Here is a 24,281-nt window from a genome sequence, read left to right as displayed (position 1 = left end):
CCACCTCTGATAGAAGAGAGAGAGGCATCCCCTTATCTCCTGTTCCTGGGGGTGTATCGGCAAACCTTCATTGGGAGGGTCAGGAGGTACCATTACCCGAACCAGCGCCCCTTCTTGGCTGTCAGGGAAGAAAGGACTGAGACCTACCAAAAGGTCGCGTTCTCTGAAGGGTCGTTCCCCAATAGGGACGAAAATGCCTGGCTCCTCTAGTACGATCTCTCATGTTAAAAAGAGTGCGACATCTGCCTCTAATCCTCTGGCAAATGAGGAACTGGAGATCTGCCCCATTTACTGGCCAGTTTCTCCAACTCACTCCCAAATAATAGCGAGCCTTTAAAGGACAATTTGGTAACGTTAGCCTTGGAGGTCGCATCGGCCGACCAACTTCTCAGCCATAACTGACACCTAGCCACTAATATGGAAGCCACTCCTCTGGCTGAAGAGTGGACCAAATCACAGCCCGCATCTGCTAGAATAGCAGCAGCTGGCTCCATAATTTCCCTGGAGTTCACCCCAGAGTCATCGACCTCCTGGGAGAGAAGCAAACAAGATTGAGCCGCCAAGGAACAACAAGAAGCAATCTGCAAGGTCATTGCCACAGCATCAAATGCTTGCTTAAGAATAGTTTCTATCCTATCATGAGCATCTTTCAAGGCCGCTGCTTCTATGGGAATAGTGGTCCGCTTGAAGACTGCACACACAAGTGCATCCACCTTCGGAAAATGTAAACGCTCTCTTGCCACTGGATCCAGAGAGAGTACAGGCCTTCCAAAACCCAACCCCCTTTGAAATTAGCCTCTGGGGTACCCCACTCAAGATCAATTAATTCTTAAATGGCATCCATCGCGGGGGAAAAAACCACGAGGCCTCACGCAAGGAAACCAAAATGGGATTTTTCTTTGGCTCTATCACAGCATCTGCCCCAGGAACTCCGAGCATTTTCAAGGTCTGGGAAATTAGAGCTGGCAGTTTGCCCTTATGAAAGAACCATAGCATAGTTCTATATGGTTCTAATCCTGGAGGAATTTCACCATCCTCAAGGGAGTCAGGTTTGGCGTCATCTGTGCCATCCGGACCTCCATTGGGAAGTCCTGCTGCCACTCTTAGCAGTACTCTGGCGCTTAACAATAGATCCCGGCAAGGTTCGTACCTGCGATTCCATCCCGTGAGTATTAGCTGAAGAAAGAATTGCAATCCATGAAAAGAAACTCTATCCACGAAAATGCAGAAGCATCCAATCCAGGAGGTACTTGGAGCAAACATACTGAGCTGAGGAACCAGTTAGGGGAGTTCCAAAATCAGGCGCCCCACCTGAGGCATCTGTACCCAGGCCTTTATCTGGCTGGGAAGAACCAGGCTTAATGAAATCAGAAGGCAATTCCCCCTGAGTCTCCACACAGCACTGACACGAGATGCCCAAATATGACAGCCAGTGCAAAGAGAAAGGCGCTTAGGTTTAGGTGCCATTATGGCAGACAGTGTTTTTAAGCGGAGGCCAGAGGCATGGGTCTGTCTTTTTTGTACAGACAAAAATACTAGGCGTCTCACACCTATGCATCCTAAAACGTAAGCACCGTAAAAACAATGTAAGCGCACAATGAAACTTGGGCGCTCAGATAAGTGTGTGGGTTACTTAAGGCGCTGCTTAACATAGACGCATGGAATACAAGGCCCAACTAAGCGTCCAAACACTGGATGCACAACCTGGATGTACAGCTAGACGCACACGCCGAACCAACAATCCTGTAGAGGGCAGCCTAAGAAAAGTGCGCAAAAAGCCACTGTGGCCTACCTCATGGCGCGCAGTGAAAAAGCATCAGAGCGGGGCCTATCCTAAAGAGGCTGCTCAACCTACCAGGCTGCCCACGTCCCTCAACCTCCCACAGAGTGGGATGAACGTTAGAACAGCAAGCCATGCACGGAGACTGGAAAAAAAAAAAAAAAAAAGAGAGAACCTTATGCTTCAGAAAAGCCTCCTTTTACGTCTCTGCAAACATTTTTTTTTTTAAACTTACCTGAGCTCAGCCTTTCCTGACTGAGTACAGAGACGGTCTCCGGCTGTGGGGGGAGAGGGCATATGCCGTCACCACAGTGCTCGGCTTCCTGCACCCGCTGCCTTTCAGCCACTTATCAGCTAAGTCCATGCCAGCTGAAAAACCAGCTACCGGACCAAGGCACTCATCTGAGGGAGCATGGAAGTCACCTCAGTAATTCTCAACTGGGAGAGGGACCTTTTGGTATCACCGCAGGAGAGCAGGGCAATGTAATATCCTTAATTCTCCTTTGAAAAAATTAAGCAATCCCCAGTAGGGAGATGTACGTCCACCATCTGCTGGAGACAGAAAATATTGGCAGGCTGATGTCATTGCAGGGGTATATATACTGTGACATCAGTTTGCTCCATCTCCATCTGCTGGTAGAGGTGCATAACTCATTTGCTCTGGATTCATCTGACTGGACGCTAAGAAAATGTTCTGTTACACTGAAACAAGATGTCCAGGAATATAATATATTTTGAAAAACTGTACTTGATAAAAAGAGCTTTTTTAACCAGTTTGGTAATAAATGTTAAAGTTTATACTGCTTTGTGCCCCCAGTCCTGTCTCTTAGCTTGCAAATGTGTCAATTCAGAGCTCAGAGATTTGCTTGAGAATTATCTTACAGGATAGCTCTGGTCTCCATTACTGGAACAGTTAATATTTCTTTACTTTTTCCATTTCCTCCTGGATCCTTGAAATTTATAACTCTTTATGGCACAATATTACTTACTTTAATAGCACTACTAGATGTACAAAGCATTGTACAATGATATTGAGATACTCTAAGTTCATGCTCAAAAGAGCTTACAATTTAAGTATACCCTAAGGCAATAGGAGATAAAAAGACTTGCCCTAGCTCAGAAAGAGTGTCAATGCAAGAAGTGGGATTTGAATCTGATTTCCTTGGTTTTCAGCATATTGCTCTAATCATCATGCACCTCCTATTCAGGATAACGTTTAATGAAGCAAACGTACCATTCCTAGCCGAACTTGCCCACGGTGTTCAAAGACCCTGTTAAAACAGAAAAAATATAAAACAGAAGCAAATAATGACTAAAAGAAACCACCACCACCAATGGCTAATGTGGAATACAGCAAAACCTTCACAAAACATCCTACATTCTACCACTGCCACTCTGCTTTTCAGTTCCTTCTCCCTAACATACATAAATAAATTGAAAGTTGAAAGCAATACACATGATTGACTAAAGTTTTGTGTTCCAAACCCTCATAAGTAACTTTAGCAGAGACAGGGAAGCCTCTACTGCAGAAGTGTAACAAAGCATCGAATTGGCACAGCCCTGAGTAGCCAGCTTCATCATATTAACATCTGTTACGCAAAGTTTCAGGGATTAGCATGGCACCTCCACAAGCCAGGCTAACACCTGCTGTCACCAGTGAAGTCATAGTCTCTAGTATATTCTTTCCTGCTATTATTACTCACCACCCCTCCTCCCCCCTCCAAGGTAGGATAAATTATAATAACAAGTGGTGCAACAGCTTAATATTTCCTCATTTCCCTCTAGAAGACATAACTCATTGTGGTCTCACAAGAGCTGTGGGTGAACAACTCACACTATCAATAATAAAGCAATGCCCAAGGAAATCTTTTAAACAGACTTTTGTATGCTATGACTGAATATGGAGTCACATCCTAAATGCTTCTTGGATATTTGACCAGCTTTATGAATAAAGAACGGTTTGTGCCGCATACCAGGCAGGCACAGTGCCAGCTAGTCTCAAGTTTCAGTCTTCTACAAAAAAACCTAGCCTATCAGAGGACGAACTTCTCAATTATATGTCTCTAGCAGCCATGTGTTAAATGTCTGTTTGACCAGAAGCTAAACTAGCTATTTTGAAGAAAAAAAAAAAACTCCAAACATTATATGGACTGGACCAAGAATTTAAACACAGGCAACTGCCTCTGGTGCCAAATTCTGATAGGCGCTGGAGTGGTGCTACCACTGCCTTGCCTCTGTTTGAACCTGCCTCCAAGCCGCTTATTACCTAGCGCGGCGGTGCTCCAATCCCGCAGCAACTCTGAAAAGGAAATTCAGTGCGGGGGCTTCCAGCGGCAGTTGTGTGCTCAACATCCTTCAGTGGCCCCGCCTCCTCCTCCTGTTACTATGGAAACCTATGTGAGGGGCGGAACTGAAGGTCCCGCACTGAATTGCTTTTTCAAAGTTGCTGCAGCTGACAGATGGGGGCGCCACTGCTCTAGGTAACAAGCGGCTCGGAAATGAGGGGGAGGACTGGAGAGAGGAGGATCTGGGATCCCTTGCCACCCTCCTCTTCCTTCCCCACTGTGCTTCTGTTGAACGTGAAGGGGTGGCATCGGAGTCAAATCACCGCCTATCCCACACCTTCTAATTAATTCAGGAGGGGAAACCTCCCCCCCCCCCCACTGTCTATGGGTGCCCAAAATGGGTCCAAATGCACTGTCCATCTTGTAGCCTATTTGCATTAATCACACTAAGAAATACAAACTGAGGCTTTTAAAAAAGGTGAGAACAAAGAAATCAAGGGCTAATGGATAAACGGATACCAACGGACATCACTGGACTTCACCAAACATTGATCCTCACTTCTTGGCTTTATTTTGCTAGACTCTCACTGTTTGCAGCTAAGGAGGAGGAAGAGATATTCCAGACTCAAGCATTCCTGAGATTCACTGCATCTGTAAGGTTTGGGCTACTTATCTAATCTCATTAATGATAGTTAGACTGTCTCAGTGGCACAGCCAGAACTGAATTTTGGGGGGGGCCCAAGGTTAACATGGATGGGCAGTAGGTATATAGATCTAAGCCCTACTATAGTTGTACTCTTATCAATAAATAATGCCTTAACATGCACCATACAATGGCTTTCTGGGTAGTCTAAAACAGCCATCATGAATGAGTGACATTTTAAAATATTTTACTTCTTTTACTTCAAGTTCTTACTAACATTAAAAATGCCTTAGTAATCTGTATTAATTTTATATTTATTGCATTTTATAAATTTATTTATTTATTTAAATTCTTTTATATACCGAAGTATAGCAGATTGCCTTCACTCCGGTTTACATTGTAACAAGCTTTCCCAGACGATTAATCTTACTGTGACGGACAGACTTCCGAATTTCAAAGTAGCCTAATTACCCTAATTATGGACACTGTATCAAGTACTAATTTTAAGAATCTGCAACTGGACAATTACCTTTGAGCTCAAAAACTTACTTTATTTCATATATATATTTGGCATTGCTTATATTCATATTTATTGATACGTTAAACAGTTAAACTGCTTTATATAAAATATTATATTTCTTTATTGCCAGTTAAACAATTATTACTTTATTTAGCACTATGTTAAATTGTCAGCCAGTTAAATTGTCAACCAGTTATACTTTTTCATATGTTCCTCGGTTCCATGTAAAGCTCCGCCCTCTGTTGAGCAGTTCTTCTTTTTATGTAAACCGGATTGATTTGTAGTCCCTACAAGAACTTCGGTATATAAAAATTAAAAATAAATAAATAAATAAATAACAATTCATACAAGAAACAGTTTTTTGTTTTGTTTTTAACTCATAACGTAAGAACAGAAAAATATGAATAACACAACTCAACAGAGGTAGAGAATAACAAATTAGCAGTATACAATTTACATCTTAAGTTCGAAGAAATTTAATACAGAAGTATTAGAGCTCAAGATGAGGATTAATGTTATTCGAAATAGTCTGTGAATGATTGTCTAAACAACCAAGTTTTTAGTTCTTTTTTGAAAGATTTGGAATCTCTGATAGAACTTAAGAACTTAAGAACACTGTGGATCCATAAAGTCAAGAGGCCGCCAATGAAGAGTGGGTGACTCGCCAGAATGATGGCTACTGCCTGGAGACAATACCCTTATTCAATAAACGTACACATGCTTACTGTGACTCCAACATCGTTCTAGCTTCAACAGCAAGAGGAAATGTGGAATAAAGGATTTGCACTCACAAAGAGGGGAGTAGCTGGCTTGTTACGGCGGTTACTACCCCAAACCAAATAAGCCTGATACTTCAATTTCTATGCATATACAGCATAGTTCTCTGCTTCAACGCCAGGGGAGAAGAAAAACTGATACTACACACATCCAGCAGAGCTCTCTGCTTCAACAGCAGGGGAGAAGAAAAAAGGGTTCGCACTCACAAAGCGGGGAGTAGCTGGCTTGTTACGGCGGTTACTACCCCAAACCAAATGTGCCTGATACTTCACTTTCGATGCATATCCAGCATGGCTCTCTGCTTCAACAGCATGGGAGAAGAATAAACTGATACTTCAAGCATATCCAGCATAGCTCCCTGCTTCAACAGCAGGGGAGAAGAAAAACAACCAATAAGGGCTGAATAACATAGTCTGGGTAAAACAAATAAGCATGGGTGTAGCTTGCTTATTGCGGCGGTTACTACCCCTACTACCCCTAACTAATCAAGCTAGATATTTCACTTGGATGCAGCTCCATCACTGCTTTCTACATTAACAGTGGGGGTGGAAGGGAAATAGAACCAAGAGCTAAGAGAAACAGATAAGTATGAGAGAAAAAAAATGTGTGAAGCTTGCTGGGCAGACTGGATGGGCCGTTTGGTCTTCTTCTGCCGTCATTTCTATGTTTCTATAAGTAGTTTGGAAAAGAGTTCCATTCTAAGGGTCCTGCTATCGAGAAGGCTCTATTTCTAGTAGCAGATAGTTTCGCAGATGACAAAGGGGGGGAATGATTAGTTGTAATTTTTCAGAAGATCATAAAGTACGGGGAGACTTGTGAATTGCGATCATATTATCTAGAGAGGAATTCTTTTCTTTGTAAATTTCGCTATGTAGAATGGTTAAGGTCTTGTACTTGATTCTTTGTGAGATTGGTAGCCAATGAAGGTTTTTTAATGTTGGAGAAATATGATCAAACTTCCTTTTGCCCATGAGCACTCGTGCTGCTGCGTTCTGTAATAATTGTAACAGTTTTAAAGTGGATTGAGGAAGTCCTAAAAAGATTGCGTTGCAGTAATCTATGCTTGAGAAAATAAGAGTTTGTAGAATCGTTCTAAAGTCGTTTGGGTACAGTAAGGGTTTGAGATGTTTGAGAATCTGTAGTTTATGAAAGCCTTCTCTCATTTTTATAGCTATACAGTTTTTAAAGCTCAATTCATTATCTAACCAGATACCAAGGTCCTTTATAGGATTCTTCATTTGGATGTTAGAGTTGTCAATTTGAATGTTGGGTATTTGAGAAGATTGAGTTGATATGTTTCTCTTTATTAATATCCATTCGGTTTTGTTCATATTTAGACAAAGTTTTAGTTGGTTCAGAAAAGTTTTGATTGATTTGAGGTAATTTACTGTGAGGGATATGGCTTCTTCAATGGTAGTTGTTATAGGGATTAGAAGTTGGATATCGTCGGCATATAGAAAGAAAGTGATTCCAAGGTTGGAAATAAATGCACATTATCATCATGTAAAAAGTAAACAAAGAACACAACAGAAACATCAGATCCAATCACATAAAAAAAACAAATATCAATATTTCTTTTATGAATCCTCTTTCCAAAAATGCATAAAAGAGTACAATAAAACAGCAATAATCATAATAACCATCATAAGATTTGCAACAGGTGCAGAACAAAACTAGGACATGCAAAAAAAAAAAAAAAAAAATATTTCCCCCCCCAAATTCTGGTGTCACTTCAGTGACAGCAAAACAAATTCCCTTCACTGCCAAACACACCTTGTGAAGTAACACAAACCCTTGCAAATAAATATCTAGAACCTTACCAGACCATAACAGCAGTAACTCTCAGGACTCAAACAGCAGCAACCTTATCTATGAAAATGCAGCAAAGGCAAACATTACACCAGGCCCTAGAACACTAATACATTACCTAGTGGGCAGGGGCGGTTCTATAATGAGGCAGGATGAGGCGGCCGCTTCAGGTGGCAGAATTTTGAGGCAGCAAAAAAATGCCCCTCTCAGAATGCCACTGTGGTATCCTCCTCACTCTGTCTGCCCCTGCCGTGACTGCCGACCCAGGCCGGCGGCGGCATTAAAGAGGAGGGTCGCTGTCGCGGGACGCCCCAGCTGGAGGCCAGGCCAGCAGCGGCTGAAAGGAGGAGGAACACCGATGCCGGAGTCCAAGCCGGTGGCAGCTGGAGAAGGAACGCCGCCACCGGAGGCCAGGCCAGCAACATGGTAGAGGGATGCTGCTGCCATCAGAGGCCAGGTTGGCGGCGTGGAGGAGGGACACCGCTTCCACCGACAGTAGTGGGGCAAAAGGGTGGGCAAAATGAGAGGAAGCGGGGCATAGGGCCACCATCTCATCCCTCGCCTCAGGCAGCAGACTGCCTCGAGCCGCCCCTGCTAGTGGGCAAACAAAACAAACCAGAATGTTACAAATCCCTACAGAGAAACTACACACTAGCCAAAATACTGCATCTCTAGTCACCCATGCACAACACAGACAGACCCTTATCTGATGCAGAATAAGGGACTACAAATTAGAAACAAACAAGTAGACAAAACTGAAATGGAAAGCCTGAGAAACGAGACACTGGAATAGTAAAGAAAAAGCAAAATACAAATATTTAAGAAATGCACATTCCCAAAGATGGCATATTCCAATCACTGAAAGGAAAAATAATTTATTTTTTTTTTATCTTTGTTGTCTGATCTCATTTTTCTAATCGGTTGGTCCCTGTCTCTTTTTTTCTCGCTTTGTTTGTCTTTTCCTTATTGCTTTTGCAGGGTCTCTTTTATTCTGTTTGTTCACCCTCCTATCTTCTTTCCTTCCTCCTTCATACACACGCACACAGACTCTCTCTCACATGTTCTCTCATACACCATACGCTTTCTCTCACATACACATAGGCTCCCACTCACACACACATACAGGCTCTCACTCTTACATGCTCTCTTTCACACACATGCTTCCATTCCCACAAACACAATACACAGGCTCTCACTCCCACATGCTGTCACATGCTCCCACATGATTCATATTCACCCTTACAGATAAGCTCTCGCATGCTCTCTCACACATGCAGGCTCCCACTCCCATACATACATATACACACAGGATCTCTCTCTCACATGCTCACACACACAGAGTCTCATATGCTGTCTCCAATTCCCCCTCACAGACACAGCTCTCACTTTTACATTCTCTCTCACACACAGCTTTATCTTCCCACACAAACACACAGGCTCTCACATGCAGGCTCTTGCTCCCACTTCCATACATATGTACACACACAAGCTTTCACTCTCACATGCAGGCTCCCACTCTCACACACACACACACACAGGCTCCCACTCCCATATGCTCGCTCTCACGCCCCCAAGCAGACTCCCATTCATATCCCCTCAGCCCCCCAGGCAGACTCCCATTCTCTCTCTCACACACACACACACACCCAGGCAGGCTCCGATTCACATCTGCACACATCCCCAAGCAGGCTCTCATTCGCACACCTCCACCCTCAGGCAGGCTACCATTCATATCCCCTCCAGCCCCCCAGGCAGACTCCCATTCTCTCTCTCACACACACACACACCCCCACACATCCAGGCAGGCTCCGATTCACATCTGCACACACCCCCAAGCAGGCTCTCATTCGCACACCTCCACCCTCAGGCAGGCTACCATTCACACACATCCAGGCAAGCTATCATTTACATACATACACTCAAACAAACACAGGCAGGCTCCCCATCGGGAGCCCAAAGGAGCCTGTTCTGCTGCTGCTCTTCATGAGCCTGCCCGCAGCATTCAAACTCGCAGGGCAACTAGCACATCCTCTATGATGAAGCCTGCAGTGTTCTCCATTTAAGAGCAATATCTCGTTTAGCCACAGCACATATAGCTCTCACCAATAGTTCTTCATATTTCCCTATTTGAGCAATAGGAACATGTAATAGAACATTCTCAGGGCTCATATTATTTTATTTTGAATCATCTGCTCTGTCCAATTCTGAATCTCCCTCCAATATGCCTTTATATTTGGGCACTCCCACCAGAGATGAATGTATGAGCCTAAACAATTACAACCTTTCCAGCATATTCTGTTGTACTTAGTATTGATTTTATTTAGATGTTCTGGTGTTAAATACCATCTATATAGTACTTTATAGCTATTTTCTATCAATTGTGCTGAGATTAACCCCTTAGCAATATTAGCATATATGCCCAGCCATTGATCTGTGGTATACTCCTTCCGTAGGTCCTATTCCCAGCTCTTGATAAAAGCTGGCTTGGTCAGTGGATCTTTGTTCAGGAACGTATAAATTTTAGAAATAATTCCCTTAACAGAGCCAGCATGTCTGTAAAGAGATTCAAAATATGAGACTCCTTGCCCAAGATGCTCCTGGATCTTTGTTTGTATAGCGAAGTGACATAATTGAAGATATGGGAATAAGGTCCGATCTGGTAGACCATATTTAGATGCAAATCTGGGAAGTTTAACAGCCCTTCATGATTCCACATATGCTCCCAACGTGTGATCCCTAGAGATTGCCATTGCCTGAAAGCAGGATTTAACATCCCAGGTATGAACTATGGATCATGAAAAAAAGAAGTACTATAATGGTATTCCCTCGTTCCCAAAGAGAGTCTCCATTTCTCCCATTCCTCAAGAACAGCCACCAATGATGGGGGTACCAATGCCGGTAGCTGTCTGAATCTCTTTGGTTGCCATATTAATGAGGATATTGGTTGGGACCCCACCAGAGCTTACAGTAGAGCTACCCTAGATTTGACATTATCTTTACTATGCCAATCTATTATAACTCTCAGGTGTGTCGCCGCCAGATACCAAGAAATTTGGTACCCCCAGTCCACCCCTCAATCTATGGAGAAATAGAACCCTCCTTGCTATTCTCGGGTGTTTGCCTTTCCAGATAAATTTCATTAATTTTGTTTGCCATTCTTTCAATATCTTTGCAGGGATGCTAATTGGTAGTGTCTGGAATAGACAGGTTATATGAGGTAACACATTCATTTTTATAGCTGTGATTCACCCCAGCCAGGAGATGAGATATCTGGTCCATTCTTCCATCTCCTTGCCCCATATTGCCATTAAGGATTTATAATTTATACTAACAGATAGTCTTGGCTATTTATGTATACCCCCAAATATTTAATTTTGGAATGGGCCCATTTAAACAGCATACGTCTTTTAAGGAACTGAATCTCATTATTGGGTACTGTAATGTTTAGAATTTCAGATTTGTCCCAGTAGATGCGGAACCCAGCTATTGAACTAAACTCTTCTAACTCTATTACTGTTGCTGGTAGATAGTTTTTTGGGTTTGTTAATGTGAGTAGCATGTCATCTGCAAATAATGAAAGCTTAGAGGAAAACTTTCCCACCTCAACACCTGAAATTGCCTCATTAGCTCTAATTTTTAGTCACAAGGGGTTCCAAAAAGATTGCAAATAAAATAGGTGACAGGGAACACCCCTTCCTCATGCTTCTGCAGTCCTCGAACATATCAGAGTAGCCTCCATTTACTTTTATGCAGGCTTTAGGAGAGGAATATATAGCTGCTTTAGCCATTGTTGATAAAAGCCTACGAATTTCATCCTCTGAAGGACTTGAAAAAGAACGGACCAGTGTACTAAGTTGAAGGCCTGTTCTGCATCCAATGAAAAGAAAAGAAATGGGATTTTGCGACTTTTCACTACCCACATGATATCTATATTTTATGTCCCGGTATAAAGCCTGTTTGGTCAGAGTGTATAAAATTGGCGATAAAACAATTTAACCTAGAAGCCAATATTTTTGCCAATAATTTCAGGTCTATGTTTAATAATAATAATGATATAAGTTGATATGACTCGCAGACCATGGGGTCATGTCCTGGCTTAGCTAGTATAGTTATTCCTGCGAGTAGAGTTGAACAACAAATTAATCTGACTTCGAAGAGAGTTAAACATGTCTACAAGGGGAGGAATCAATATGGTGCTGAATTTTTGATAAAAATATGACGTGTACCCATCTAGGCCAGGCGATTTCCCCAATTTTAAAGATTTTATAGCAGCAGCAACCTCTACCTCCATGATCTCTTTATCTAGAATCTCTTTTTGAGTATCTGATAGGAGAGGCAGCTCCACTTTGTCTAAGTAATTGTCTATACCTTCTTGCTTAATGGTAGTGTTTACTGTATAAAGAGCCGTATAAAATTGGGAAAATCTCCTCCTGAAATCTTTTTTATCTGTTAGTATATTCCCATTACTATCTTTAATTTTAATCACATTGTTCTGTGCTGCTCATTTGCAGAGTTGATTTGCTAATAATTTGCCTGCCTTATTGCCTCCCTCAAAAAATCTCTGATGCGTAATTAATAAAGAATGAGCAATACAGGCGGAATCTAACCAGTCCAATTGTTGGCGCAATGAAAGCAACTTTTTATGGTCAGAATTTAGAAAGAGATTATGTCTTCTTTCTAAATTTTTGATCTGGTGCAAGATCAACATTCGGTCTTCCCTATTTTTACGTTTTATATAGGTGGCTCTGGATATTAAGTGGCCCCGTATTACTGCTTTCAGGCAATCCCATCGCACTGGTGGGAAAATTTCATTGGAGTTGTTATTTCTAGATACTCTGTTATAATCCCTTCTAATTTCTTAATAAAATCAGAATCTTCTAGCAAAGCATCATTTAGTCTCCAGTATTGCCGTCCCTGGTCAGATTGATTGATAGACATTGTAACCCATACTGGAGCATGATCTGACTGTTGCGACCACTCTGCCTTACCTCTTTTCTTCCCTTTTCCTCCTCTTTGGGCAAGATGGCTGCCTCCGGTGCCAAATGCCGAGGGCCTCTGCGTCTCCAGTCTAGCATGGGCGTCTCCAGTCCACCATGCTCACTCCCATGGCCTCCTAGGGCGGGCGGGCGCACGCACCTCTCCTACGCTCAAATACACGTCATGGCGGGAACCTCAAGGGCATCCCCACCGCATGACGTCAATACCTCCAGGTATTTCAAGCCTCCGCTTCACTACCACCATTGAGTTAGCAAGGACTTCGGTTTAGCTATTCTGACCGCTCTAAGCTGCACGCTTAGATGTCGTTCTACACTCCAAGGGCCTCGCTCCTTCAGAAGCTCAAGACACCTGCTCCTTGGGGGTCTCTCGCTTCCATCTCTTCGGGGCCTTACTAATTGAGACAACCGCTCCTCGGGGGTCTCTCTCTCTCTTATTCTACAGGACCTCTGGACTACCAGGTACTCGTTCCTCAAGGGCCTACCATTCTAGTATCCTGTACCACGGATCTTCAGTCACACCATCTCTACCAGGAAGACACCTACACTCCTGTGAGTACCTTTGCGATCCGGTGCTCCAACTCCACCCACCAGGCTCGGCGCTGCCCACACCGCAGGTCCCCGCCTCTCTGAAACATCTGGGTGAGCATCTTCTTCTGAGACTGTTGAACGTACTGGTACCTCGTGGACCTCAGTGCTTTATCTTCCTGCTTCATACCATCTACCTACAGCAGTACAATAAAGCCTTCCATTCTGTGTCTGCTATCTGAGTTTAGCCTATCACTGTGTTCCCCACAGGGCTCCTCCCCGTGGGCGGAGTTATCTTCACAGCAACCAAGGGTCCACAATGCCACAAACATAACACTGACCATGTCATTAGATCTATCTCAGCCTGTCTAATTTTATTTGCTATTCTTTTATCCATCAAGAACATATCTATACGCGAGTATGATTGATGCGCATTTGAATGAAAAGTATAGTTCTGTGATTTAGGGAACCTTGAATGCCATATATCCAGTAGTTTCTCTTGTGATATATGTTTTAATGCAGCTCTGGCAACTCTCGGGGTTCCGCTGTAGCTGGTCAAATTATCCAGGAACACATTTAGTGTTATGTCAAAGCCCCCTCCTATAATTATTATGCTAATAAGTGAGTAGATATATCCCTCCAGTACAATGTTAATTAGTATATATCTACCCTCTGGGTCTGCATACCATGATTTGAGATAAAAAACCATATCCCTCCTAATTAGTATCCCCACCCCCGCGACCCAGAATCTATGGGAAAATTTTGCAGATTGCATTAGCGACTCGAATCTCTTTTTGAGGTGTGTTTCCTGAAGGAACGCAACACGGGTGCATAATCTATCTATTTCTTTGTAGAGCAAGCGCCTTTTTTTTTTTTTTTTTTGGATACAATTTTCACCAGATCTGACAGCATTCTTCCTGTCCTCCCCCTTTGCCCTTAGCATTTATATCCCCCAATAGCTTGAATGCCCCCTTTAGACATAAACATGACCCACTGTGAAAGTTATCATGTAAACTCACTCGTGCTTCCTGCCTTGTTTACCTTTCAGTTTAGCAAGACTATCCCCTTCCCCTCCACCTCCCCAACCTACCCCATCGGCGCTGTGCCCAAACTCCGTCAAACCCTCCATTAGAGGAATATATCAGGTTAGGGCTGCTGTGCCCCTCGCCAGAGCACCATAATTTATGGCTGTAATTCATTTTAGGATGAAATGCTTTCTGTGGTAAAAGTGGTCTATAAAACAACTAAAGTCTCATGCCTTAATCAATTGTCATCCGTTTCTGATCCATGATGTCACAGTCATATGCAGAAGTAAGATAACTTGATCACGATAAGAAGTCATTTTCTCATGTAGTTTACTTTGTTGATGAAGTTGAGCCCGCCGAGTTGCGCCTGAGTCGCATGCCTCCTTGCGTTACCCGCTGCCAGCAGGAATGTTCTTCTAAGGCGTGCTTTGTTGAAGGCCCTAGCCGCCAGTGGAATTGTGATTGTGAGGCCCATTTCTTTTAGAATTGTCGCAGCCTCTGTAACAGTTTTTACCCAATAAGAAATTCCCTTGCTCATAAACCACAATCCAAATGGGAACAGCCGTCTATAACAAACGTTTTCTTTCCGCAGACAACCGGTAATCTCTCTTAAATCTTGCCTCTTTTTTAGTGTGGAGGGGGAGATGTACTCAAACACAGCAATCTCATTGCCCTCCCAGTTCCATGTATTCTTCTTTCATGCACTCATTAAAATTTTTTTCCTTAGTAACAAATGATAGAAGGCACACAATGATATCACGGGTTCAATTTAAAATTCTGGGACCCAATCAGCGGTGTGCTCTTTCAATCTGTAATGTGAATGAGGCCCTGTCATCAGGGTTTTTTGCTGGTAAGAATAAATCAAAGCATAGTTTAGTGACCATTGCGGCACAGTCAGCGTATTCTGGAGATTCTGGTTTGCCACGAAATCTTAAATTACACCTGCGGGTGCAGTTTTCTATATCTTCTAATTTTTTAGCGATCCTCTCAGCTTCTGTTGTCGTAGCCATCTGTTCCTCCCTGATCCGCCACAGTTCTACTGCGTGGACGTCAGTGCAAATTTCAGTTTCATCAATTCTGTGACCTAGATCTGAAATTTCCTCTCTCAGCTCATGAATTACATCATTGGTCTCTTTTTTTTATAATTTTTAATGTCCTCTCTTAAGTCTCTGAACCAGCCGCAAAATTCATCACAGCTGGGTACATCCATGTTAATCTGTCCTTGAGTAAGCTCACGGCCTAGTTCTTCCTCTGAGCCCTCCCCGGGTGCCATGTTCCCCTCAGCAGCCTCCTGTTCCTCGGAGGTTTTAGAGTAGGAGAATTTACGAATGTCTATTAATTTCTTCCTTACCGACATCGCTGTGGTTCATATGAAATATGCGAATTAAAGTCACTATTTTGCAGCTTCGGATGCCTTATTTTAAGTTTAGATCAAGCAATCTGGCAAGGGAGCTCAGTTCTCAGCAGCCGTTCACCCCGATAACGTCATTTCCTCCAGGAGGAGATTTATTCTGATATACTTAGATATAGTCTAAGCTATAACAGCTCAGCACATATTTAGAATATTACCTACACCAACATCCAATTGTCCTTTAAAGCAACAGTACAACTGAGATTGCTCAAAAGATTCGATTGACTGTGTTTTGGATCTATTGCCTTCTCTATTTATTCCCTGTATTTTATTTCTTGGAGATTCAAATTTCCATGTATTAGGGCTACACCTTAAGTCTTTAAAAACATTCTTTCTTGCTTGACTGCCCATTTCAGCTGTTTGTCCCTATATTCATGTTTTATATGCATCAGTGCAATACCTGCATAGGGTTCTTAGAAGAGTTAGCACTGCAGAGCCCCAGTTGCTTACATTTACTGCTGGGTGAATAGCTGAGTAGGAGAAGTCTTCACAGACACTAAGGAAAAGCTTAAGAATTTTACTTTAGCTGCCACCCGCCCGCTCACTCCAAGGACAGCTCTAGGATGCAGTCTGCGGCAGATCATTTATTGGTAGGGCTTCCTTCCAATATAAGCACTGGACGGTGGTCATTTCTAGAAGAAAAGCAACTAACTGGTCACAGTTTTTTGTTTTTTTTTTTATTACATTGCTTTTGTATATCCCTTTGATTTGGTTTATAATCAAGAAAAATGTTACATGAAATAAAATAAAGCTGCCAACTCAATTGTCTTCAAAACAGTTCTGCTGATTCTTGCTTAAAGTGTGGAAGCCTTGTATCGTGTCAAAGCCACCAAGCTGAAGAAAACAATGCTTCCTGCCTGATACTTGTTACTTTGGAGAATAAATTACCCAGAAATAATTTTACACTTTCATTTTCAAATAGGTATGTAATTTGTTTAACTTAGAAACCATGAAAATAAGTGATGCTCAGATTTGCAAATACTGAAACTGAGCAGCTGTCAATCTTCTGAACTGCATTAATATAAACACTACACATGTACCACCAGACATTCACATTTTAGTTTCTGCAAACAAGAACTAAGCATATGGAATCACTTTGGTTCATGCCCATCTATACAACTAATATAATTTTGAATCTTGTTTTTACATTTGTAAAAGTGAATTATCTCTGGTATGGCCCGAAGAAGACAGAGTGGAAGATTACAACTCTGTCCCTTCTCTTCTCCCATGGACTCAATTTATACCAAGTTCTGTAAAACTGAGTCTCAGTGGCCATCCCACATCCACATTGGGGTCCTGCCAACCATCCCGAACCTGCCTGTGTATTTAATGCTTCTTTGAGGCTCACAGGATGTTTCTAAGTTTGGCAGAAGTTTTAATGTTCAATAAGCACATAAAACTCTGGGGAAATGACTCCTGATCTTGGTTTCAGTCACTCTTTACTACAGAGCTTTCCAAACTGTGTGTCGCGACACATTAGTGTGTTGCCTGCAGTGTACAGGTGTGTCGCGCAAGCCCGGTCAACTCCGATGTGAGTTTGGGCTTTTTTCCTAGCGATTCACTTTTTTTTTTTTTCCCGGTTCATGGGTTGCTTATTATTGGGCGATTTTTGCTGTCGTGTTTTTTGGGGGGCTTGGTGGGTGGAACTTGAGCCCAGCTGTCCCTGTCATTGGCTGCTGCTGCCGATGAGGCCTGGCCACGAGAAGTACTGACTGCAAGCGTCTGGTGATCATGGAAGGTGTTATGCACCACGGCAGGCTTGAACCCTGAAGGGAGTGAAGCACTTAACTGGCAACAATCAAAAAGAAGAGGTATATGAGTGTGGGGGCCACCAAATTATAACAATAACAATCTTGGAATATATATTTTTAATATAAATGAAAGGTTTTCATGAGATAAATAAAGTGTTCACGACACAACCTATGTATATATTTAAGGAAACATACATAAATTGTCAAAATATGTTTTGTTCGTTTAACCTTTAACCTCTGGTTTGCTAGTAAACTGAATTACTGTGTTGTGCAATTATGTTCGTCTAAAAAGTGTGCCACCAACTTGAAAAGTTTGGAAAGCTCTGCTTTACTAGATCACAGGCCACCAGCAAGTACATTGAAAAATCAAGGATTGTTTCCACAGGCATACATTGTATGATGGCCCTAAATATTAAAAAGGTCCATATTGAGTTAGCCGGGAAGCGGGAAAGTTATCTGGGTAAAGTTACCTGGATGACTTAAACTGCACACTCAGTGGAACTTATCTTCTCCTGAATATACTCAGCTAAAGTTGCCCGAGTAATTTTGCTGCTCACTGGCTTACTCAGTATTTGGAAAAAATAAAAGTATAGTGGCCAACGGCAGCCTAATCCCCCCACCCTCCCACCAATTGCCCCCATCCAATATGTTTTCAAACTGTAGCGCTGAGCAGCAAAAATCCCTCCCTCCCATCCCCCCAAACTATCCCCACAGCAGAGCGGGAAGAGAAGGAGCTCTTACCGTATCCCACTCCACTAAATATTAAGTGACAATAGCTCTGTTACTGACACTTAAATATGAATTTATACACTTCACTCGGGCAGCGATTGGTCCCTTCACGGACAGTTCTTATTGCCAGAATGAAGTGAATAACTTCAAATTAAATGCCAGTAGCTGTCAGATTTTTGCCCACAATTCTTTTTAAGATTAGGGGGACTGGAAGTGGGAGAAGGAAAGAAAAATAAATCATCAGTGGTGTTCAACATTACAATTTTAATACACATTGGGAGTGAATGGGGGGCTCTACCCCTAGGTTGGTTTTTTTTGTAGTTATCTGACTAACTGTAGGATAGAAGTTTTTTTTCTAACAGAGTTAGCAGAATAACTTTATCTGGCTAGCGCTGAAGCTATGTCCCAGAATGTTCTGGAATCACCTTTTATTAGCCGGGTAATAACTTAAAATGTAACCACTCAGCAGAGTAAGAAATTCAAACCTTGGGATTTGTCCAGCTAACTTCAACAAATTTAGATGGACAAACCCTTTTGAATATCAACCTTTCTGTGTTCAGCTATTTTAGAATAAATTACTATAAATCAGCAAGTGCACATGATAGCAGAAGCCCATTATCTGCAAGCTTACAAAGTTGTAATTACATTTTTTAACCATGACAATTCTTGTCCTACAGACAGGTACTATAGTTAGAATAGATCTCAGTTTAAGCTTAGAACATGCAAATCAGCCCATATACAACTCTCTCTCTATTCTAAAAAAAGTAGAACATTGATTTTTAGTAGGCTTTTATGTAAAATCTAATACCCTGGAAGTAACACCATTTTCTAACTGGGGAACAGCACAAAAATCTAGTAACTTTGTTCATAAGCTTTTAAGCCTATCATTTTTACTCAGACTGAAAGCAAGCATTTTTACTCAGACTGAAAGCAAGCATGCCCAAGAACTTGGGCATGCTTGCAAGAAATCTTACCAAGTCCTCACCTTTTTCTCTTGGCCTTAAATAAAATATCTTCTATAGTTGCTTTGAGTGATCCAGATTCATCTTCCTTGAGGACTTCCCTATGAGCAACATACATGTCTTGGTTAGCTTTAATAAGACCTTGGTATGTAAGAGAAATGAAAAACAAGGTGGCAAAAGAAGTCACTCCTACCATGTGCGCTCATAACCTCCCTCCCAGTGCTTGGCTCTTTCGGGCTCGTCATCCATTGCTTTCTCTGCAACCTAATGGCTTTGCAATGTTGTAATATCTGGAAAATAAAATCTTTATTAAGAAATTTGCCAAACATCTTAGGTCACTGAAGTACCAGCAAGTGTTCAGCCACCCCCCTCTGCCTGTAATTTTAGTATAGTGTCAGCACATGGAGAAAAAGCTGATTATACTGTTCCACTGCAAACCATGGGAAACCGATGGTCACCTAGAGGAACATCCCCCGAGGGCAGCCCCTAGTCGGACTCTTCAGAGGAAAGGTCATCTGCAGCCCTCTGCATCACTGGACTGTACGATTCCTTGTAGCCCCCAGAATCTCCGACAACCTGGGCAACTTTCTGGGCAGGCCCCCAGGGGCCCTGCCCCTGGGAAAGCAAATCTTCTTGCCTCTACTGGCCATATAAGCCTCATGCAACAAGAGAATAAAATCCGTAGAAAATTGTGAAAGACCACAAAAATCCCCTCCCAGGGGATCGGGATCCCTCCCCCCGGGGCCTCCTCTGGGCTCGAATCAGTCAGCGATAGCACTGGTGAGAGATCCCTTCCCCCTGCCACCCTCTCTTCAGTAGCCGCAAAAGTTTTTAAGATGGCTGCTGTACTCGCCCTGCCAAGCAGCCAGGAAGCTACAAGGGTCGTGCTGCTTGGGGGATGCCGCCAGAGATCCCCACGACTGGCCCTCGCTGCCTCTCTGGTGAAGAGAACTTCAGCCAAGTTTAGAAAGCCGCACATCATTCTTAGCACATGCGAAGCAGCGGCTAATATATGCCATGGCTGGCGCAACTGAGACCACGCTACATACGCCAACGCTAGCAAAAAGAGGATTGGGAACCACAGGACCGAAGTAGCTTGGACACTTGCCAGCGATGGGGCGAGAGCCAGAAAGCACTGGCAACTGCTTCAGTGCTGCAAACTGCCTTTCCTGTTTTACCTTTTTTTTTTTAACTTTACAAACAGGAAAGAAAGAAAAGGAGTACTTTCCTGAAGAATGGTGGCAAAAGCTTCCCTCAATCCTTACTGAAGGGGAGGGAGCCGGACCATCAGCTGTCACCCTCCAGCATCTCAGAGAGCAAAATTGGGGTTCCCAACCCCTGCTCTTTCGCAACCTGCTACCAGGAGTGATGGTCCCACCAGGACCTGACAACCTCCTGAGAGGAAAATCTCAACTATGTTTTCTTTCTTTTCTTTTTTTTTTCCCCCCCTCCGGTACAGAACCACAGGTTTTGCACCAACTCCATCTGCTGGAGATAGAGAAATACTGAGGAGATGCAGGTGGCACACTGGGTTAAGAGGCGGTGCCTGTGAAACTTTCTCTGTCTCCATCTGCTGGAAGGGAGGCAAAACCCAGGAGTCTGGACTGATCTGGGAACAGGATGAAATAAATGATCCAAAGTATCATCAGCAAATGCCACAAACTTAATTCACGAAATTTTATCATTACCTACAACAGCCTATAATAAGGATCCAAAGCCAAAAGAAACAAAAGTGGGAGAATAGGCAGACCTGTCTAGTCCCCTGCTGCAATATGAAATCATCAAAAAATACCAATTCACAAAAGCCAAGGCAATGGGTTTGTGATATAATGCCTGAACTACATTCACAAAGAATCCTGAAAAAAAAAAACAAAACTCAACAAGTATAAATAAAAAAGGACTGTCAAATCCTTTTTCAGTATCAAAATTAATAAGGATGAATTGTAAATTATATGCAGCACAATAATCCATGGAAGCCAGTATCTTTCAAACATTAACTACTACGTGTCTCCCTATGACAAAACCGACCTGTTCAACAGTGATAAGTTTGGCCAATATTCCAGCCAATCTATATGCCATAATTTTTGATTATTTTAATATCAACATTTAAAAGTGATATGGGACAATAGGATTCTGGAACTGAGGGGGTCCTTGTCTGGTTTAGGAATAACAATAGCAGCTTTATTTTCACTACCAGCAAATCCTTTACTGGCTACAAAGGCATCAAACATCACACCTAAATCTCACCCTCTAAACAGTTTATAAAATTCTGCTATCAACCCATCAGATCCTGGTGCCAGTTTGGCATATAATGCAATATTTAATTGATAAAAGATAAAATATCTTCCTTTGTGTGCATTTCCAATTTTGCACAGCAGGTGCAAACCTTGTTTTCAATACATATTGAATTAAAGGAACAAATGCTTCAAGTAAGCTGTACATAAGATAAAAAATCCCAAGAAGGTCATACTGCAATGTGGCAGAGGAACCAGGATGAGTGAAAAATGCTTCACACTCTGGTTAATACAATTTTCCTGCATGCTGTTGGAGGAGCTGTGTACAATTCGCTGGGGGAACTCCATTATCATTCCTCTCCCCCAACCTTAATTATTGGGTCAGGAATGTTCTCAACCCAAGATTTATGTATTTATTTTATTTAGCCAAATGTGATTGCACACCCTACCCACAAAGCCCAGAGTAAGTCATTGTAACCAGAGCACTGTAACCTGTCTGCTGTACTGCATGACAGAACACGATCTGCATTAAAGATTTATATACAAAGTCCAGAGCCCATTATTATTTTATAGAAGTAGAATGTGTCACTTTCACATTAAAGAAACACGACTGAGTGAAAAAAAATACAATCAATTTTAAAGAATTCAAATTCCAATAATTTCTCCCACTGCGGACATAAATCCAGCAATCTTAAGTTTAGGGATTATCTCTCCAAGTCATTTGAGCACACTCTTAAGTGTGATCCACTGTCTCCCTACTTGGTCAATATTATGAGAAAACTAGCAAACCGTGTTCGTTCTTACCAAGAAATGTAAATTCTTTAGCTTTCTAAGACTGTCACACGCTGACAATTTCACCTTCCGCAAAGGACCTGCAAAACGTGAAAGGGAAAAGCCGAATAAAAACAGTAGCCTAATAAAAACAGTGAACGGGTATAAAAAGAAGTTGATCCCATGCAACAGATCTAACGCTGGGGTTAGGGGAATCACAACAGCGAAGAGCGAGTGTAGAGGAACCGGCTGGGCCCCTGCGGTCAAGAAATACACACGGCAATCACTTGGGAGAGCCCCGGAGGAGAAAGAGAAATCGGTTGCACACCCACCACCAATCGAGAGACTCTGAGGGTAAACTCCCACAGCAGACAGGTACCTCTACCCACTACACGCCGGAGAGCAATCAGCGCTGCACTAGCGAAGCCGCCGCTCACAGACCCGGGGAGAAGGTTCCGACAACTGACGAGAAGCGTGGAGCATTCAAGAGCGATCGCACGGGCATAAAAGTCTTATCCATGTGCAGCGCCAGAAGGGCAAAAGAGCGTCTGTTTACGGGGTGAGGCTTACTTTTGGGTCGGGTGCTGCCGTTTTAAAAAGCTGCCAGTTGGGATCGACAGGTCAGGGCCGCACACTTTTCCGATACTCTGCAAGCCCGGTTTATAGTTTCAGAGAGGCGAGGGTTTCTCTCAGAAGCAGCACCAACACAGCAAGGGGTAAGAGGGAGGAACTACAAGGCAATTGATTCGGCCGGAGCAGCTATAGTGAAGGGGGATGCGCAATTAGTGATCCGGAGGGAAACACGAGCCGTCCGGTGCAGCAGGAAAAAGGGTCCCCCAAGGCGGGGGAGGGGCGAGGTATCGCGCCTGAAGAGGGATGACGGCTGCACGGGTTAGGTCGAGCTGCAGGGCTTAAGGAGGGACCAGAAGTAGTGGCTCATGGGGGGACAATGATCATACATATAGCGTCGGTGACGGATTTTGGATTTTGGCGCCCCCAAGGCACACTGTTGGTGCTGCCACCCCTGTAACCGTCTCACCCCCAGTCATCCCCCTCTTCCCTCCTTCCCAAGTTTGGACAAAATGGGGCAGAAGGTCTAAGGCAAGTGCCAACTACTTTCCTGTGGTAGATCCTGTGGCAAAAATTAAAAAATTCTAAATCTAATTGGCAAACATGTATATCTTTTATATTACATTATGAAACAAGCTAAAGTAGTTTTACACTGTATCTTCAACTAGACTGCTGCCTCCACCTCATCCCCCAGATTTCTGATGTCCTAGTCACAGGCCTAGTGTGTCATGGCAAATCCAGGCCTGTATAGTGGACTGTATTTTTCTTTGAGCACATGGTGGCAGACTGGGACTGTACAGGTAAAAATTAACAGGAGCTACAAATAAAAACAGGAGGGGCTCATTTGAAAGACCTTTAAGTTGGTGCTAATTTTGTAGCTCCAAAAGGTATTTATTTAAACATGAAGCTTCCGATAGATTTTCCCATTATTTTCTATGGGAACTAAACCATCTAATGCAGGCTCACTTTGAAGTAGTATTTTAATTAATTAAATAAATAAATGGTAAAATTATGATTTAATTATTAGCACATATTGCCTTATCTGAGCACTTGTAAAATAGGGTTTGTTTGTTTTTAATTTATAATTTTTAAAATTTTTATTACATTTTCACCACAATGAAAATCAAGAAAGGTACAATTATACAAGAATAATAAAGAAACAAAGGTAAAAAAAACAAAAAAAAACTGTGTGCCATTAGCCCACATAATGGGGGGAGGGGATTATAACAATACCAAACAACATTCAACCCACCAGCCTTATCCCTGATAAATGTCTCCAAATGACAAAAATCCATAAATACAAATTGGTTCTGCTGGTATGAAATGAGGTACTTGTGTTGCGTCCGTCGGTCTCAGACGGCTTCGACCTTTGTGTCTCACCTTTCTCTCTGCTTTCCCAGCTAACCTTGGGAAGATGGCTACCACCACGTCTGCATGCCGCTCTCTCCGGCATCCCCGGAACGGCTATGGCAAAGCCTCACGCCATGTTTCT

The 24,281-nt window shown here is 42.7% G+C and overlaps 1 protein-coding gene across 4 annotated transcripts in view; it reads right to left on the bottom strand.

Moving 5' to 3' along the window:
* The window catches only part of LOC115074713 (general transcription factor IIH subunit 2), a 105,659-nt gene extending 82,527 nt beyond the window's left edge, over positions 1-23,132 (bottom strand). The window contains exons 1-5 of one of the 4 annotated variants that reach the window (XR_003852326.1): positions 22,790-23,132; positions 22,253-22,320; positions 19,408-19,504; positions 19,238-19,315; positions 3,015-3,051 (exon numbers count right to left, since the gene is read on the bottom strand). Coding sequence is in view for 3 of the 4 variants with exons in the window: in XM_029574469.1 (XP_029430329.1) it covers positions 3,015-3,051; positions 19,238-19,315; positions 19,408-19,463 (171 nt within the window). In the remaining variant the exon portion in view is untranslated. Of the gene's footprint in view, positions 1-3,014; positions 3,052-19,237; positions 19,316-19,407; positions 19,505-22,252; positions 22,321-22,598; positions 22,731-22,789 lie in introns of those variants that run through there. The other 3 variants (XM_029574469.1, XM_029574477.1, XM_029574486.1) reach the window with 3 other exon arrangements.
* Between the last annotated feature and the right edge of the window lie 1,149 nt (positions 23,133-24,281).

This window comes from Rhinatrema bivittatum, chromosome 1, assembly GCF_901001135.1.
Source record: "Rhinatrema bivittatum chromosome 1, aRhiBiv1.1, whole genome shotgun sequence".
Lineage (NCBI taxonomy): Eukaryota > Metazoa > Chordata > Amphibia > Gymnophiona > Rhinatrematidae > Rhinatrema > Rhinatrema bivittatum.
The sequence above is the reverse complement of the archived record's forward strand: the minus strand, read 5'-3'. Positions and strand labels throughout refer to the sequence as shown.